Genomic DNA, 16069 nt, shown 5'->3' on the forward strand with positions numbered 1-16069 from the left:
CCCTCAGTAGAGTGCTGTACCGTCACAGCTCACAGCAACCTCCAACTCCTGGGCTTTGGCGATTCTCTTGCCTCTGCCTCCGCGGTAGCTGGGACTACAGGCGCCCCCGACGGCGCCCACACGCCCGCCCGGTCGCAGTCGTCATTGTTGTTTAGCGGGCCGGGCCGGGTTCGAACCCGCCACCTTCGGTGTATGTGGCTGTCGCCGTAAACACTGCTATGGGCGCCGAGCCAGGTTTGATTTTCTTAAATTCTGAACTAATAACTTTTTTTTCTTAAGTTTAAGTAATTTAATGAACTAAGAACTTCCTAAGGTGGGGCAAGGCGGCTTTCTCTGCACGCGGAGCAGCCAGCCTGACGGCTTCTCCGGGCATCCCTTGCATTTTTCACTGCGCGTGTCTGTGTGAAGAGGGTGTTGAGTCCGAGCCCACGGCTCACACTGGGGGTTGGAGACAAGAACTAACACGCACGCCCGACTCTGCCTGCGGACGCAGGTTCCCGGTCCGGGGCGGGGTGACGGCATCTTCCGCCGGGGCCGCGGCTGCCCACCCCGCGGGGGCGCGGCAGGGCGGGGCCCTCCGAGTCGCCGACGGTCTGGCGCAGCCTGCGTCAGGGTCTCCGGACACGTGCTCAGGTGGGGGCGCATCTTTCCCCCTCTGGTGTGACTCCACAGCGCTAGAAAAAGTGTCTTAGGCTGTTTTCTTTTTCTTTTAAGGTGTTTTAGAAAAACAGGCTGGAGCCCAGTAGTCGGGAAGGGTTAGGAGAGCCCAGGGATCCCGGGGGCAGGGTGGGGGAGGGGCACGGGGCGTGGCGGCACCGCCCACAACGCATTCTCCGCGGGGCTGGAGGCCACTTAAGCGTGGCCTCTCCCGGTCTGAGCGACTGGGAAGCCGAGGCCAGGTGGAGACGCGCGCGTGAGAGGCGCCCAAACACCCAGGTGCCCAGGTACGTGCAGTCGCCCCTACGGCCGGCGCGGGGACGGTTGGGCTAGACGGTTGCAGCCCCATCGCGTCGCGCCGCGTCCTCTGTGACGCACCGAGCAGCCTCCGGAGGTGGCTGGGTGATACGGCGCGACAGGGGCGGGGCGAGCGCGGGGGGGCGGGGCGGGGCGGAGCGAGCGGGGCGGAGCCGGAGGAGGCCCCGCCCCAAGGAGCGAGGACGCTACGGAGCAGGCGCGTCCCTCCGCCGCCGCTGCCGCTGCTGCCGCCGCTCGGCCTTCTGTAGAGCTACCGCCGCCGCCGCCATTTGCACGGGGACCCCGGTGACAGGGGCTCGGCGGAGGGGCGGAGGGAGGGGGGGAGGGCCTGCGGAGCCCTCGAGGGCGGGAGCGACGCCGCCGGCGCCGGCCCGGCTCCCAGTGTGACCGCGCCGCCCGCGGCAGGCCCGGAGCAGCAGCAGCAGCAGCGGCGGCGGCGGCAGCAGCAGCCGAGGCCGGGCGTGCGCCTGAGGCGGCGGCGGCGGCGGCGGCCCTGCGGGCAGCCAGGAGGGGCGGGGGCAGCGGCCGCCGCCGTTTGATGGATCCGAGGATCGCCTGGTTCCAGCCAGAGCAGCTCGGACCGTCCAACAGTCTGTGGATGCAGATCTGGGAGACGACTCAGGGGCTGAGGAACCTCTACTTCAACCACCACTGTCACAGCAGCGGCGGCGCGAGCGGCGGCGGCGGCAGCAGCACGGCCACCGGTGGGAGCGGCAGCAGCCCCGACAGCCCCAGCGGCGCGGCCCCGGCCCCGGCCCCGGCCGGCATGTACCGCTCCGGGGAGCGCCTGCTGGGTGGCCACGCGCTGCCGGCGGAGCAGCGGGACTTCCTGCCCCTGGAGACGACCAACAACAACAACAACCACCATCAGCCGGCGGCCTGGGCCCGTCGAGCGGCCGCGGGCTCTTCGGCGTCCTCCTCCCCCTCGGCGTCCTCGTCCCCGCACCCCTCGGCCACCGAGCCCGCCGACCCGGCCTCGGGCAGCAGCAACAAGAGGAAGCGCGACAACAAGGCCAGCACCTACGGACTCAACTACAGCCTGCTGCAGCCGAGCGGGGCGCGGGCGGCGGGGGGCGGCCGGGCCGACGGCAGCGGGGGTGTGTACAGCGGGACCCCCTGGAAGCGGAGGAACTACCACCAGGGAGTCGTGGGGTGAGTGCTGGCCCTGCGGCCTGCTGGCCAGGCCCGTGCAAACGCGCATCCGGGCACACCCCCACAGAGGGGGGTGGAGGGAGCCTGGGAGAAGCCACTCTGGGGCCTGCGTTTGCTGTTGCCTCGCAGAGGACTGGTGGCCCTTCTCCCCGTCTCGCCCCCCAAACACCCCCCTCCACCAGCTCCACCTTCCCCACCCCTCCTTAGCCGTGCACACCTTTTTCCTCAACCATACACACCCTCCTCTCCCCACCCCTTCCTTAGTCATCTCCACCTTCCTCCCCTCTCTGGAACTGTCCATACCTCCCCCGACCTCCCTTTATCCATTCACTCTGGCTTCCTATCCCCCTTAGTCAAACACACCTTCCCCTGACGTCCCCCCACCAGCCCTCCGGCTTTTACACATTTGTCCCCATCATCACACCCCGGGATGTGTGATGGTTGAGTCCCTGAACCATATGGTTCATTCCCTGAAAACATTGATGTGTTTGAGTCTTCTGATGGTATAGGACCCGGAGGTGCTTTCCTTGCCAAGAATAGAAACATCCAGAACGCTCCTCCCCATCCCCCAATCCCAGACAGGAATCCTGTCAGCCCTGTAAGGCACTGCTTGCTCTTGACCCTTTGGCCCATCTTTTTATTTTTATTTTAAAAAAATTTTCTGTGTTAGTGGTGCTCTGTTTGTGGGGAGAGAGAGAGGTGGGGTGATAGCTAAGTTTAGGCTGGTGGCGGTGCTTAGCTCTTCTTCCCAGGCCTTGATAGAACTTTCCAGGAGTTCATGGTCCAAGGCTCCAGCCTCTCACTGTTAAGTTACCATCCTGGCAGAGGCAGCCAGTGCTTTTCATACTAGGGGGTAGATTTATGCTAATGAGTGAATGTTGCACCATTAGTGACTTTCTGTTTAAAGTTCAGCTCTTACAAAATGGAATCTTACCTGACCCCTGGTGAATTATGTATATAAGCGGGGAATGTTTCCAGCTAGATTTCCCTTATGGAAGAGCCCCATTCTTGAATAGGTTACTGAGTCTTTTTTACTTTTGTAAAATAAAGCTTTTGCATGGTGTGTGGCTGTATTTAGCTCAATTACAGGCTTTCAAATTGCTTTTCATTTTTCTTTCTTTCTTTTTTTCCATTGAGTGCGATGGTATGAAAGGGAAATCACCAATTAGTAATCCTGTGTGAACCTTTTCTTAGATATACCCATTCAGATCTCCCCTACTTTGGCAAGGAGAGACAGTTCTGTGTACCTTTTTGAAGGTCTGGGTAAAATGAGTTGGTGGGTTCCATCTGCTTCTAGTGGGCTGGTGTCTGCTGTATGCTACTATTACAACTCCCACTTTTTATGGAAAATGCATTCAGGCATTTCTAGAACTGGTGGTGAGGTACATGTCAAAGCTGCCCTGGCTTTCCAGAGGGGAATCCATTAGGGTTGAGTTCTCTGTTGGTAAGCTTCAAGGGCGCTCTCCATGGTCATCACATTTTATCAAAGGCATGTGGTTCTATCCTGTTAGCATTTCCAAGTGTAAACCTGTGGTCTAGTGACAAGCAAATTGATATTGAAGGCTTCTGATAGTTTCATTTCATAGGAGTAAGCTCACTATCAATTAAAACCTTGAAGTTCCCTAACTGCACTTTATTGAAGCCTCTTTGCATGTGTCTAAAAAAGATACAAATTTAAAAATACTGGCTGCCTCTTACTTTGATACATTGGAAGTTGTTTTGTCTACATGATATTTAATGTAGAGGATATTGTAAAAGATTCACATTTGAACTTAGTTCAAGCAAGATGTTCTTCCTGACCTAATGTATTATATTGTCTTCAAAGGGATGAGGAGAGGGATTTTCATTTCTCAGAGGGATTACTGTTTAAAAACTGATAGTAAACCTGTTTTTTTTATTTATTTTCTTTTTTAGTAGAGACAGAGTCTCACTTTACTGCCCTCGGTAGAGTGCCGTGGCGTCACACGGCTCACAGCAACCTCCAGCTCTTGAGCTTATGTGATTCTCTTGCCTCAGCCTCCGGAGCAGCTGGGACTACAGGCGCCCGCCACAACGCCCGGCTATTTTTTTGTTGCAGTTTGGCCGGGGCTGGATTTGAACCCACCACCCTCGGCATGTGGGGCCGGCGCCCTACTCACTGAGCCACAGGCGCAGCCCAGTAAACCTGTTTTAAAGCTGTTTATTGGTTCATCAGATTTTCCATTTTTTTGCCTCCTTCTTTGAGAGGTTGTCAGCAGTTAAAAATTCTGAGACCTGGCTCCGTACCTGTAGCACAGGGGCCAGCCTCAAACATCTAGGGTGGTGAGTTCAAACCCAGCCCAGGCCTGCTAAAGAACAATGACAACTGCAGCAAAAAATAGCCGGGCATTGTGGTGGGCGCCTGTAGTCCCAGCTACTTTGGAGGCTGAGGCAAAAGAATCGCTTAAGCCCAAGAGTTTGAGGTTGCTGTGAGCTGTGACGCTACAGTATTCTACCAAGGGCAACAGAGTGAGACTGTCTCTCAAAAAAAAAAAAAAAAAAAAGACAACAGGAATTCTGAGACCTGTTTTTGAAAAATACATTAAGCAGTTCCCAAGAGTGTTTTTGTTGAGAGGGCCTGGGTGCTTAAAAATTCTTAATTTGATTTATGGACCTTTATTTCTTAGTTTTAAAGGAAGTTTTGCTGTTTTTTTATATGAGTACGGGCTTTCAAATTGCTTTTCATTTTAATTTTTTTCATTGAATGCAATGATATGAAAATGAAATAAACATTTAATAATCTGTACTGTGTATTTAAAAATATGTAATACAGTATGTAAAAATCTGAATTTAGAGTGCACTTCAATGTTATGCTATTTTTTTTTTTTTTTTTTAATTTGGCCGGGGCTGGGCTTGAACCCGCCACCTCCGGCATATGGGACCGGCGCCCTACCCGTTGAGCCACAGGCGCCACCCCAATGTTATGCTATTCTGAGATTAAATGTAGTAAAACTGTTACCACTTTTTCCTGAGTTTGATACTTAGTTAAGGTGGTGGTCCCTGACCTCTGAACTGACGGTCCAGAGGGAGATGAGACCAAAAAATCATGTGAAAAGTGGATTACAGGTAGGAGACAGCTATTTACTGTCTCACAGCTCTTTTACCTCTCAGTGTTGTCTGCTTCAGCTAAACCCGTTGACATAGTCCCTGAATGAACACTTTTTTTGAGATAGTTCTTCTCTGGACTTTTGAAATACATGCTTCATGCTCTTAGTATAGCTCATTTATGTTTAACTTTTCCCTTATAGATACATGTTCCCTCTTATCTCTGCTACATGGAAATTTCTTTCATTTAGAGAATTAAGATACTTGGATTTCATCCTAGAGTCTTCCAAAATTAAACAATCCTGAACTCACCATCTCAGGCCCAGGGAGTTCTCTTTTTTACTTTTTTTTTTTTTTTTTAAATTGCTCTCAACTTCTGCACTTTCTTGGGCTTCACTCCCTTTTAGGGCTAGCGTTTGTAGGATGCAGTACATCTGCTTCTTCTAGCTTATCCCTGGAAGTGAGCCATAGCCCTTTTTTTTGCCCCCAAAGATGTTAATTCCTGATTACCAGGGAGAAAGAAGGGATGGCAAAAAGTAGCAAACACAAGGAACTTAGAGCCCTTGGTTCTGAGCATTGGAACCAGAAACTTCTTGTGGAAGGTTTGGTGCTTGTCCAAGCTCATGAGGGTAGGTTTGTGTTGGGTGTGCTGCTAGATGTATGTAGATGCTTTTTCAAGGTTTGGATGACTTGTTCAAAATGTTGTTTTAGAGTGTGAATTTGGCTGTGAGGACATGCAGTAGACCCCTTGTTGGGAAACTTAGGTTTAAGGAATAATTTCTTGAACTAGGATGGTGGAAATGGGGATAGGAAGGGAGAATGAATGAGGTATTACAGGATAAGGATGGAGAGAATTGTGACTCCCTTAATGAATTTAATAATCACACTATAGCTTTGAATTTGAGTGATTGGGGAAATGGTGGTGATGTTTTGAAAATAAGGATCAGAAGGATGGTTGGTTTGGGACATAAGATATGGGTATGTTGAGGTGGCATTGCTAGCCACTTATCCCCCTTAGTCAAACACACCTTGCCCTGACACTCCCCGCTCTGAGTCCTCCAGCACTTAACTCATTTGTCCCCATCAAATGTTGTGCCCTTTGCTGTGGTGGGGCATGTCCTTTTGTACCTGCTGTGATCTTACTGCCAATTGCTCACTGTTAGCACAGGGAAGCCAGTGGTGGGGATGGCCATTCTTTAGCACTGCCATTATAGCTTGTTTCTTATTTCTGCACAGTGTAATCAGTGAGATTGGTGTTACTGCTAGGCTCCAAAGCAATCAGGCAGATTAAAATAGGTTGAGTAGGAAAGAATTTAGAGCCTTATTCCAAATGCTTTGCTTTATGCTATGTTTAATTTCTATTTATTTGTTTTTTGAGACAGTTTTTCTCTGTCCCTCTGGGTAGAGTGCCATGGCGTCATAACTCACAGCAACCTCAAACTCTTGGGCTCAAGTGATCCTCTTGCCTCAGCTCCTGAGTAGCTGAGATTGGAGGCACCCGCACAACACCCAGGTAGCTTTTGTATTTCTTTTTAGTAGAGACAGGGTCTTGCTCTTGCTTAGGCTGGTTTTGAACTCCTGAGCTCAGGTGATTTACCTGCCTCAGCCTCCCAGAGTGCTGGGATTACAGGCGTGAGCCACTGTGCTGGCCTGTGTTTAATTTCTGGATATTTGCACATGTAGCCTACAATAATTCTTTAGTGATCTGGTCTCTTCAGGTTATTGAATTTTACCTAATTTGTGTACTGAAATGTGCTTTTAAGAGAAATTTGTTTTTCTGTATTGGAGGTTTTATACCAATAGTGAAATTTATATTTGAGAATGCCCCCAAATTTGGTATAATGTGTTCAGCCAAGTTACTTTCATGCTACAGCTCTCATCCTCTATTGAAAATCTGTGACCAGTAAACACCGTCACTATTAGAATCATTGGTAATTTAGTATCTGAGCTTTTTTTTTTTTTGTAGAGACAGAGTTTCACTTTATGGCCCTGGGTAGAGTGCCGTGGCGTCACACAGCTCACAGCAACCTCCGATTCCTGGGCTTAGGCAATTCTCCTGCCTCAGCCTCCCGAGTAGCTGGGACTACAGGCGCCCGCCACAACGCCCGGCTATTTTTTTGTTGCAGTTTGGCCGGGGCTGGGTTTGAACCCGCCACCCTCGGCGTATGGGGCCGGCGCCCTGCTCACTGAGCCACAGGCGCCTCCCCCTCATTAAGTTTTTAGCTGTTGAGAAGCAAAAAGAAACAGTGACTTTTTGGAGTCTACCTTTTGTGTAAACAAAAGATTTAGTACATTGCAGGGAAGACAGAGGGCGAAAGAGGTGCTAGAGAAGTCTGAGCCAGAGAGGTGTGGCATGTTAGCAATAATCTGCTGCTACTATGCTAGATGGATTAGATTTCAGCTTCTTCCACAAAACTGCTGCCAACAAATCATGGTGTGAGAGGTCCAGAAGGGTCCACAGGAAGAGAATTCTGGTCAGATGGTTGTCTTGCTGTTCTCAGGTAATCTTGTCTACTGTGTATCCCAGGAAGGGTGTAGACAGGATGATAATAGTTAGGTATTAGTATACTTGTTAAAGCTGAGAAAAAGTCACATAATCTATGGAAAGTAGAAAAGCAAGCTATTGGGGTGACGCCTGTGGCTCAGTGAGTTAGGGCCCCAGCCCCATATGCCGAGAGTGGTGAGTTCAAACCCATCCCCAGCCAAAACTGGGCACCTGTAGTCCCAGGTACTCCGGAGGCTGAGGCAAGAGAATCGCCTAAGCCCAAGAGCTGGAGGTTGCTGTGAGCTGTGACACCACTGTACTCCACCGAGTGCGACAAAGTGAGACTCTGTCTCAAAAAAAAAAAAAAGATAGATGGCTCTGCTCCTGTGGCTCAAGCGGCTAAGGCGCCAGCCACATACACCTGTACACCTGAGCTGGCGAGTTCGAATCCCGCCTGGGCCTGCCAAACAACAATGACAGCTGCAACCAGGCTGCAATGACTGCTCTGTCTCAAAAAAGGAAAAGAAAGAAAGAAAAGAAAAGCAAGCCATAGGGGGATTTCACTCAGCTTTCTATTCTCTTGTTCACTCTGTAATATTTAGTGTAATATTCACTGTAATATTTAGTGGAAGAGACTATTTCAGGACCTATTAATCACAAGCACGCAGAGGTCCTCAAACTTTTTAAACAGGGGCCCAGGTCACTGTCCTTCAGACTGTGGGAGGACCCGACTATAGTTTAAAAAAAAAAAACTGAACAAATTCCTATGCATACTGCACGTATCTTATTTTGAAGGAAAAAAAAGCAAAACGGGAACAAATACAATCACAACGCCTCATGTGGCCCGCGGGCCATAGTTTGAGGACCCCTGCAGGCCAAAGACAATGCTTTTTTTTTTTTTTTAAGGAATCGAGTATGGTTGGCTGCAGCTGGTCTTTGCTTTTTTGTACAGAGCTGCTGACTGGGCAGCTTATTCCTTGAGGAATTCAGAGCATGACCAGTAGAATGTTCTTTCCACCTCTCAGAATATTTGCTAGGAACTCATCTGCTGTAGAACACCAAAAAGTCTTCACATTTGTTTCACTACTTTTCACTGTTACTTCTCATAGTTTTATTAAGTTTATATTGAAGTTGAGAATGACATCAAACTACTTTTCATTAATTTGGAACCACACAGCAGGTTGTACACTTATTTACATCCAGTAAGTGATGATGTAAAAAACTGCATACTGGGTGGCACCTGTGGCTCAAAGGGTAGGGCACTGGCCTCATATGCCGGAGGTGGCGGGTTCAAACCCAGCCCCCGCCAAAAACTGCCAAAACCCCCCCCAAAAAACTAAAAAACTGCATACTAACCATTTAGGACCACATGGAAATTTGAGTTAAAGATTGTGGAAAAAATCTGAATGTGGAGCCATTTATGTTGTGCACTGGTTCTTTATCCACTTGAACAGTTTTAAGTCTGAAAGAAATCTTGCCATGTGCATGAGAGATGTCATATAATGTCTGGTATCTAAATTTAGGAATTTTAGCTCAAGTTATGCTTTCTGTTGAAATAATTGTATCTATTTAGTGCAGAAACCTGTTTTTAAATTAATTGGTTTAGTAAAAGTGCTTAAAAAATAGAAGCCTTTATTACTATGTTTCAAATACTGTCCTTAACCTTTCCCACTTGTTATGTTAAGCTCCTCATATGTAGCTTCATCTAAATTTTTTTTACTTAACTTTTTATTTTGAAATTATTATAGGTTTGTGGGAAGTTGTAAAAAATAGTATAGAGAGATCTTATGTTCACCCACTTTGGCCTAGTGATAACCATCACGCATAATTGGTTTAATTCCAGACCCAGGAAATTGACAGTGCTACAATCCATAGCCTTTTAAAGATTACACCAATTTAACATGTCTTTGTGTATATGTGTAGTTCTGTGTGATTTTATCATGTGTAGGTTTGTGTAACCATCACCACAATCAAGACGTAGAGCTATTCCATCACCTTCATCCTAAATACCCTTTTATAAGCCATACACACACCCTTCTCCCTAACCCATCCCAAGCAACATTCTGTTTTTCTGCTCTATAATTTTGCCATTTTGAGAATATTATATAAATAGAATATAGTACGTAACTTTAGCTTTTTTCTTTTCACTGTAATTCCTTTGAGAGCCATTCAAATTGTGTCATGTTCATTCCTTTTTACTGTTGAGTAGTAGTAGTAGTCCATAGTACAGATGAACCACAGTTTAACCATTCACTTGTTAAAGGACATTTAAGAAGGTTGTTTCCAATTTTTTTGGTATATTTTGGTTTTATAAACATTATTGTACTTTTATTTTTATTGGCTTTTGTGTGAACTGTATATGCTTTTACATTAACATAAGTTTTCATTTTGGGTAGACAAATGCCCAGTTGTGCTGGGTCACATATTTCGTCTTTAAAGAAACTGCTTAACTGTTTTCTAGAATGGCTACATCATACTGCATTCCTTTTTTTTTTTTTTTTTGGCCGGGGCTGGGTTTGAACCCACCACCTCCAGCATATGGGGCTGGTGCCCTACTCGGTTGAGGCACAGACGCCACCCCATACTACATTCCTGTCAACAAAGTAGGATACAGATTCTCAGCATCTTTTCTAGCATTTGGTGTTTTCATTGTTTTTTTGTTGTGATGGTTTTGTGTTTTGTTGGCTCATTATGCTTCTTTTACCATGTTAACCTTCTCATAACTAAGCCGCACCTAATTTTAACTTTGTTTTAAAAATTTCTTGACAGTATTGAGAACAGTCTCAATTAGAAATCACAAAGCATGGGCCAGTCATGTGTAGTGGGCTCATCCCTGTAATCTTAGCACTTTGGGATGCCAAGAAGATATTTTAGAGACAGAGTCTCACTTTGTCATCCTCGGTAGAGTGCTCTGTTGTCACATCTCAAGCAATTCCCTTGCCTCAGCCTCCCAAGTAGCTGGGACTACAGGCGCCTGCCACAATGCCTGGCTATTTTTAGAGATGGGGGTCTTGCTCTTGCTCAGCTGGTCTCAAACTGCTGAGCTCAGGCAATCCACCTGCCTTGGCCTCCCAAAGTGCTAGAATTACAGGTGTGAGCCACTGTTCCTGACTCACAAATGAGAAAACCAAATTAGCCAGGTATGGTGGTACATTCTTGTAGTCCAAGCTACACCCAGGAGGCTGAGGTAGGAGGATCATTTGAGCCCCAAAGTTGGAGGTTGCAGTGAACTGTGTGACGCCACTGCACTCTAGCCCAGGCAACATACTGAGATCCTGTCTCAAAAAAAAAAAAAAAATCTTTAAGTAAAATTGTGACTTAAAAGGCTTGAATTTTCAGGTTTTTTCTTTGGTTTTACTCTTACCTGAATCATTTTAACTTTGTCATTGAAGTAGTTTTCAGTGTTTCCTTTGCATGTTGCTTTTTCATAGAAACTAGTTCTTAGCATGATGTAGATCTGGTCTTGTTTTCTAAAAATATATAAGTGTAATGACTGAGTTGATGTCAAAATTGAGAGTCCCATCTTCTTCTGTTTGTATACTTTGTTTTCTATTGGCTTAGCTCTGTTTTGGGGAGTGAACTCTGGTGGGTGGCTTGGTGTTGGTAGTGTTGGTAAAGTTTTTTACGGTATTTTTGTATCTGAATAATACCTACAGACTATGTAGAATAAGTAATTTATCTGCAAATCCATCCTAGTGTAAACTGTTTCATCTGAACTGTTGGAACTTGGTCCCTTATTTTCCCTTTACTCTGACCGTTGTCGTCTCTGTTTTCATTCTGTCAAAATAACAACTCTTAGCCCGTCAAGTGATATGAATTTCTGCTAACGAAAGAATAAGAATCTGTTGGGATTCTAAGTGTGGAGGTTTAATTTCCAATAATTTGGATTTAATAAAGTCCTGTTGATGAGGTTTGAAATTTTAATATCTATTCCTTGTAGTTATTCATCCTTTATTTTCTTGTTTGTGTGAGATATTGATACTACTGTTTATTAAGAATACTTGTTTTAGGGGGCGGCGCCTGTGGCTCAGCGGGTGTAGGGCGCCGGCCCCATATGCCGAGGGTGGCGGGTTCAAACCCAGCCCTGGCCAAACTGCAACCAAAAAATAGCCGGGCGTTGTGGTGGGCGCCTGTAGTCCCAGCTACTTGGGAGGCTGAGTCAAGAGAATCGCGTAAGCCCAAGGATTTGGAGGTTGCTGTGAGCTGTGTGATGCCCTGGCACTCTACCGAGGGCAATAAGGTGAGACTCTGTCTCTACAAAAAAAAAAAAAAAAAAATACTTGATTTGGAAATCAATATATGTTTTATATACTACTACTAAATGCCAGTTGTCAGAAATCTTGTAAATACACTAAACCAAAGGAAGAAAAATAATCCCTGTAATACCTCTACCAGAATACAATTACTGTTAACATTTTATTGTAAAAGTTTTTTTTTTTTTTTGAGACAGAGTCACAACTATGTCGCCCTCAGTAGAGTGCTGTGATGTCACAGCTCACAGCGGAAGCTATTCTCTCTCTCTCTCTCTCTTTTTTAAGAATCAACAGTGTTTTATTTTATTTTTTTGCAGTTTTTTTTTTTTTTGGCTGGGGCTGGGTTTGAACCTGCCACTTGCAGCATATGGGGCCGGCGCCCTACCTCTTTGAGCCACAGGCGCCACCTGGAAGCTATTCTCTTGCCTCAGCCTCCCAAGTAGCTGGGACTACAAGGTGTCCACCACAATGCCTGTAGTTGTCATTATTGCTTAGCAGGGCTGGGCCAGGATGGAACCTGCTAGCCTCCGTGCATGTGGCTGGTGCCGGAACCACTGTGCTACAGGTGCTGAGTCTGTAAAAGTTTTTAGATTTGTAAATGTTTATACACATATTTCTTTCTTAAAAATCAATCTGGACTGCTGCAATGGGTATAATTTAAATTTTTTTCCAATTTAAAGAATTGCTTTTTAGAAAAAAGAATTGCTTTATTATTATTTTTAAGTACTGGTTTTACAGGGCAATTTTTGTTTTATTATTATTTTTAATAATGGAATTTTATTCTCTTATGTATAGTCTGGAAGCCAGAAGTTAAAACAGGTTTATGGGTCTAAGATTTTTTTATTCTTACTTGGGGACAAGGCTGTCAGAATATTTTGGGTATACTTTCTTGACTTAAACATTTTTTTTTTTTGGTGGTGCCTGTGGCTCAAAGGAGTAGGGCGCTGGCCCCATATGCCAGAGGTGGCGGGTTCAAACCCAGCCCTGGCCAAAAACTGCAAAAAAACCCCAAAAAACAAACCAAAAAAAACATCTGGCTCGGCGCCTGTGGCTCAAGTGGCTAAGGTGCCAGCCACATACACCTGAGCTGGCGGGTTCGAATCCAGCCCGGGCCCGCCAAACAACAATGATGGCTGCAACGAAAAAATAGCCAGGCATTGTGGTGGGTGCCTGTAGTCCCAACTACTTGGGAGGCGGAGACAGGAGACTCGCTTGAGCCCAGGAGTTGGAGGTTGCTGTGAGGTGCGATGCCACGGCACTCTACTCAAGGCAACAGCTTGAGGCTCTGTCTCAAAAAAAAAGAAAAAAAAATTTTTTTATTACTATGACAAATGTCTTTTTGGATGAAGTGTGTGTGTGTGTATATATATATATATTTTTTGAGATAGTCTTGCTATATCGCCCTTGACAGAGTGCTGTGGTGTCACAGCTCACAGCAACCTCAAACTCTTGGGCTTAAGAGATTCTCTTGCCTCAGCCCTCCAAGTATCTGGGACTACAAATGCTTGCCATAAGGCCTGGCTATTTTTTGGTTGCAGTTGTTGTTTAGCAGGCTCAGGCCGGGCTCGAACCCGCCAGCCTCGGTGTATGTGGCCAGCACCCTACTCACTAAGCTACGGGCGCTGAGCCTAGATGAAATATATTTCTATCGCATTTTTAATTATCTCTATTATGCTTGGAATTGACAGATATCCTATTGGGATGAAATATATTTCTGTACCATTTTAAATACCTCATTACCTTTGGAATGACCCTGTGTGGATACTACATGTGTACATGGTATTCCATTGATTTAATATATATTATTTCCCAACTCTCTGTTGGCCATTTAGTCTTTTTTTTTTAATGAAAGATATGTATTTATCAGAGCCATTTCCTCAGGATTATTTCTTTTATTTTTCTACTTGTTTTTATTGAACTATAACACACGTGCCATAAAATTAACCCTTTTAAAGAGTTCGGTGGTTTTAATATATTACACGGTTGTGCAATCATCACAGTTGTCTAAGACCTGAACATTTTCTTTTTTTGAGACAGGGTCTCACTGTGTTGCCCTCAGTAGAGTGCTGTGGCATCATAGCTCACAGCCACCTCAAACTGTTGGGCTTAAGCAATTCTCTTGCCTCAGCCTCCCAAGTAGCTGGGACTACAGGCACCTGCCACAATGCCCAGGTATTTTTTTTTTTTTTTTGTAGTTGTCGTTGTTTAGCAGACCTGTCGGGTTCAAACCCACCAGCCCTGGTGTATGTGGCTGGCTCCCTAACCACTAAAGCTACAGGCGCCGAGCCATACATACCAGACTCTTATCAGAGAGATGATTTGCAAATACTTTCTTTCATTCTATAGGCTGTCTTTTCACTTTCTTGGTAGTATCTTTTAAAACTGTAGTTCCTAGGTTTGGCGTCTGTAGCTCAGTGGCTAGAGCACCAGCCACATACATCGGAGCTGGCGGGCCAGGGCCTGCCAAACAACAATGACAGCTATAACCAAAAAATAGCTGGGCATTGTGGTGGGTGCCTGTAGTCCCAGCTACTTGGGAGGCTGAGGCAAGAGAATTGCTTAAGCCCAAAAGTTTGAGGTTGCTGTGAGCTGTGACGTGACAGCACTCTATTGAGGATGACATAGTGAGATTCTGTCTCAAAAAAAAAAACAACCCAACTTCTGGGCTGTGGATGGGTACCAAGTGAAGCTTCATCTGTATTTACAGCCACTCCCCATTATTGGCATCACTGCTTGAACTCCTCCTCCTATCAAATTCATTCCCATTGGAATGAACCTTACCCTAAACTGTGCATGTGAGGTGTCTGGGTTGCACGTTCCATATGAGACACTTAATGCCTGATGATTTGACGTGAAGCTGAGGCCATGATGCTAGTGCTGGGGAGCAGCTACAAATACAGATTATTGTTGGCAGAGAGGTTTGGCTGCCCAAAGACCATCATAAATCATAAATTATAATTGCTTATAGATTCACATCAAAATCATCCTTCCCACCCTCACCCCTGTTGGTGGAAAAATTGTTTCCCATGAAACTGATCTCTGGCCAAAAAGGTTGGAGACTGCTGCCTTAAAAACATGGTTTCATTTTTTTTTTCAATGAAGTCCAATTTGTCTACTTCTCTTTGGATGCTTTTGCTTTAGGTATCATACTTAAGAAACTTGTCTTATCCAAAATCCTGAAGATTTGTGTAGTATGTTTCTTCTTAAGGGTTTTATAGTTTTAATTTCATGTGCTCTCTCTTCTTCCTTTTTTTAGAAACAGGGTCTTGCTGTCTTGCCCAGGCTGGAGTGCAGCTCGCTGTAACCTCAAATTCCTGGGCTCAAGTGAACTTCCTGCTTTAGCTTCCTGAATTGCTAGGACTAAAGATGTGCATCACTATGCCGGGCTGATTTTTAATTTTTTGTAGAGAAGGGATTTCACCATGTTGCCCAGGCTGGTTTTGAACTGCTGGCCTCAGGGGATCATCTTGCCAAAGTGCTGTTATTTACAGGCATGAGCTCCTGCATGGCCCTCACTGTATAAATAATTATAACTGTATAAATAATTAGATGACTGTAGTCATTATATAACTGTATAAATAATTAGATGACTGTAGTCCCAGCTGCTTGGGAGGCTGAGGCAAGAGAATCGCATAAGCCCAAGAGCTGTAGGTTGCTGTGAGTCGTGTGACGTCATGGCACTCTACCGAGGGTGGTAAAGTGAGACTCTGTCTCTACAAAAAGAAAAATAATAATAATAATTAGATGACTTTGGCAAACGTATACGGTTATATAACCATCACAACAATTTAGATACAGAACATTTCTGTGACTCTAGAAGGTACCCTTCTGCCTTTTACAGTTGGTCCCTTTTACTCCATCCCTGGCCCTAAGCAACAACCATTTTCCCTTTTCTTTTTTTTTTTTTTTTTTGTAGAGACAGAGTCTCACTGTACCGCCCTCGGTAGAGTGCCGTGGCGTCACACTGCTCATAGCAACCTCCAGCTCTTGGGCTTACGTGATTCTCTTGTCTCAGCCTCCCGAGCAGCTGGGACTACAGGCACCCGCCACAACGCCCAGCTATTTTTTTGTTGCAGTTTGGCCAGGGCTGGGTCTGAACCTGCCACCCTCGGCATATGGGGCCGGCGCCCCTACTCACTGA

General features: G+C 46.1%; 1 protein-coding gene across 3 annotated transcripts in view; it reads left to right on the forward strand.

Annotated features, from left to right (window-relative positions):
* The first annotated feature begins 601 nt into the window (after positions 1-601).
* TENT4B (terminal nucleotidyltransferase 4B) overlaps positions 602-16069 on the forward strand; it is an 84950-nt gene continuing 69482 nt past the window's right edge. Inside the window, exons 1-2 of one of the 3 annotated variants that reach the window (XM_053582154.1) lie at positions 602-633; positions 1639-2127. In XM_053582154.1, the coding sequence (XP_053438129.1) occupies positions 1742-2127 (386 nt within the window). In that variant the 5' untranslated portion in view covers positions 602-633; positions 1639-1741. Of the gene's footprint in view, positions 634-1294; positions 2128-16069 lie in introns of those variants that run through there. The other 2 variants (XM_053582152.1, XM_053582151.1) reach the window with 2 other exon arrangements.

Source organism: Nycticebus coucang, chromosome 2, assembly GCF_027406575.1.
Source record: "Nycticebus coucang isolate mNycCou1 chromosome 2, mNycCou1.pri, whole genome shotgun sequence".
NCBI classification, from domain to species: Eukaryota; Metazoa; Chordata; class Mammalia; order Primates; family Lorisidae; genus Nycticebus; species Nycticebus coucang.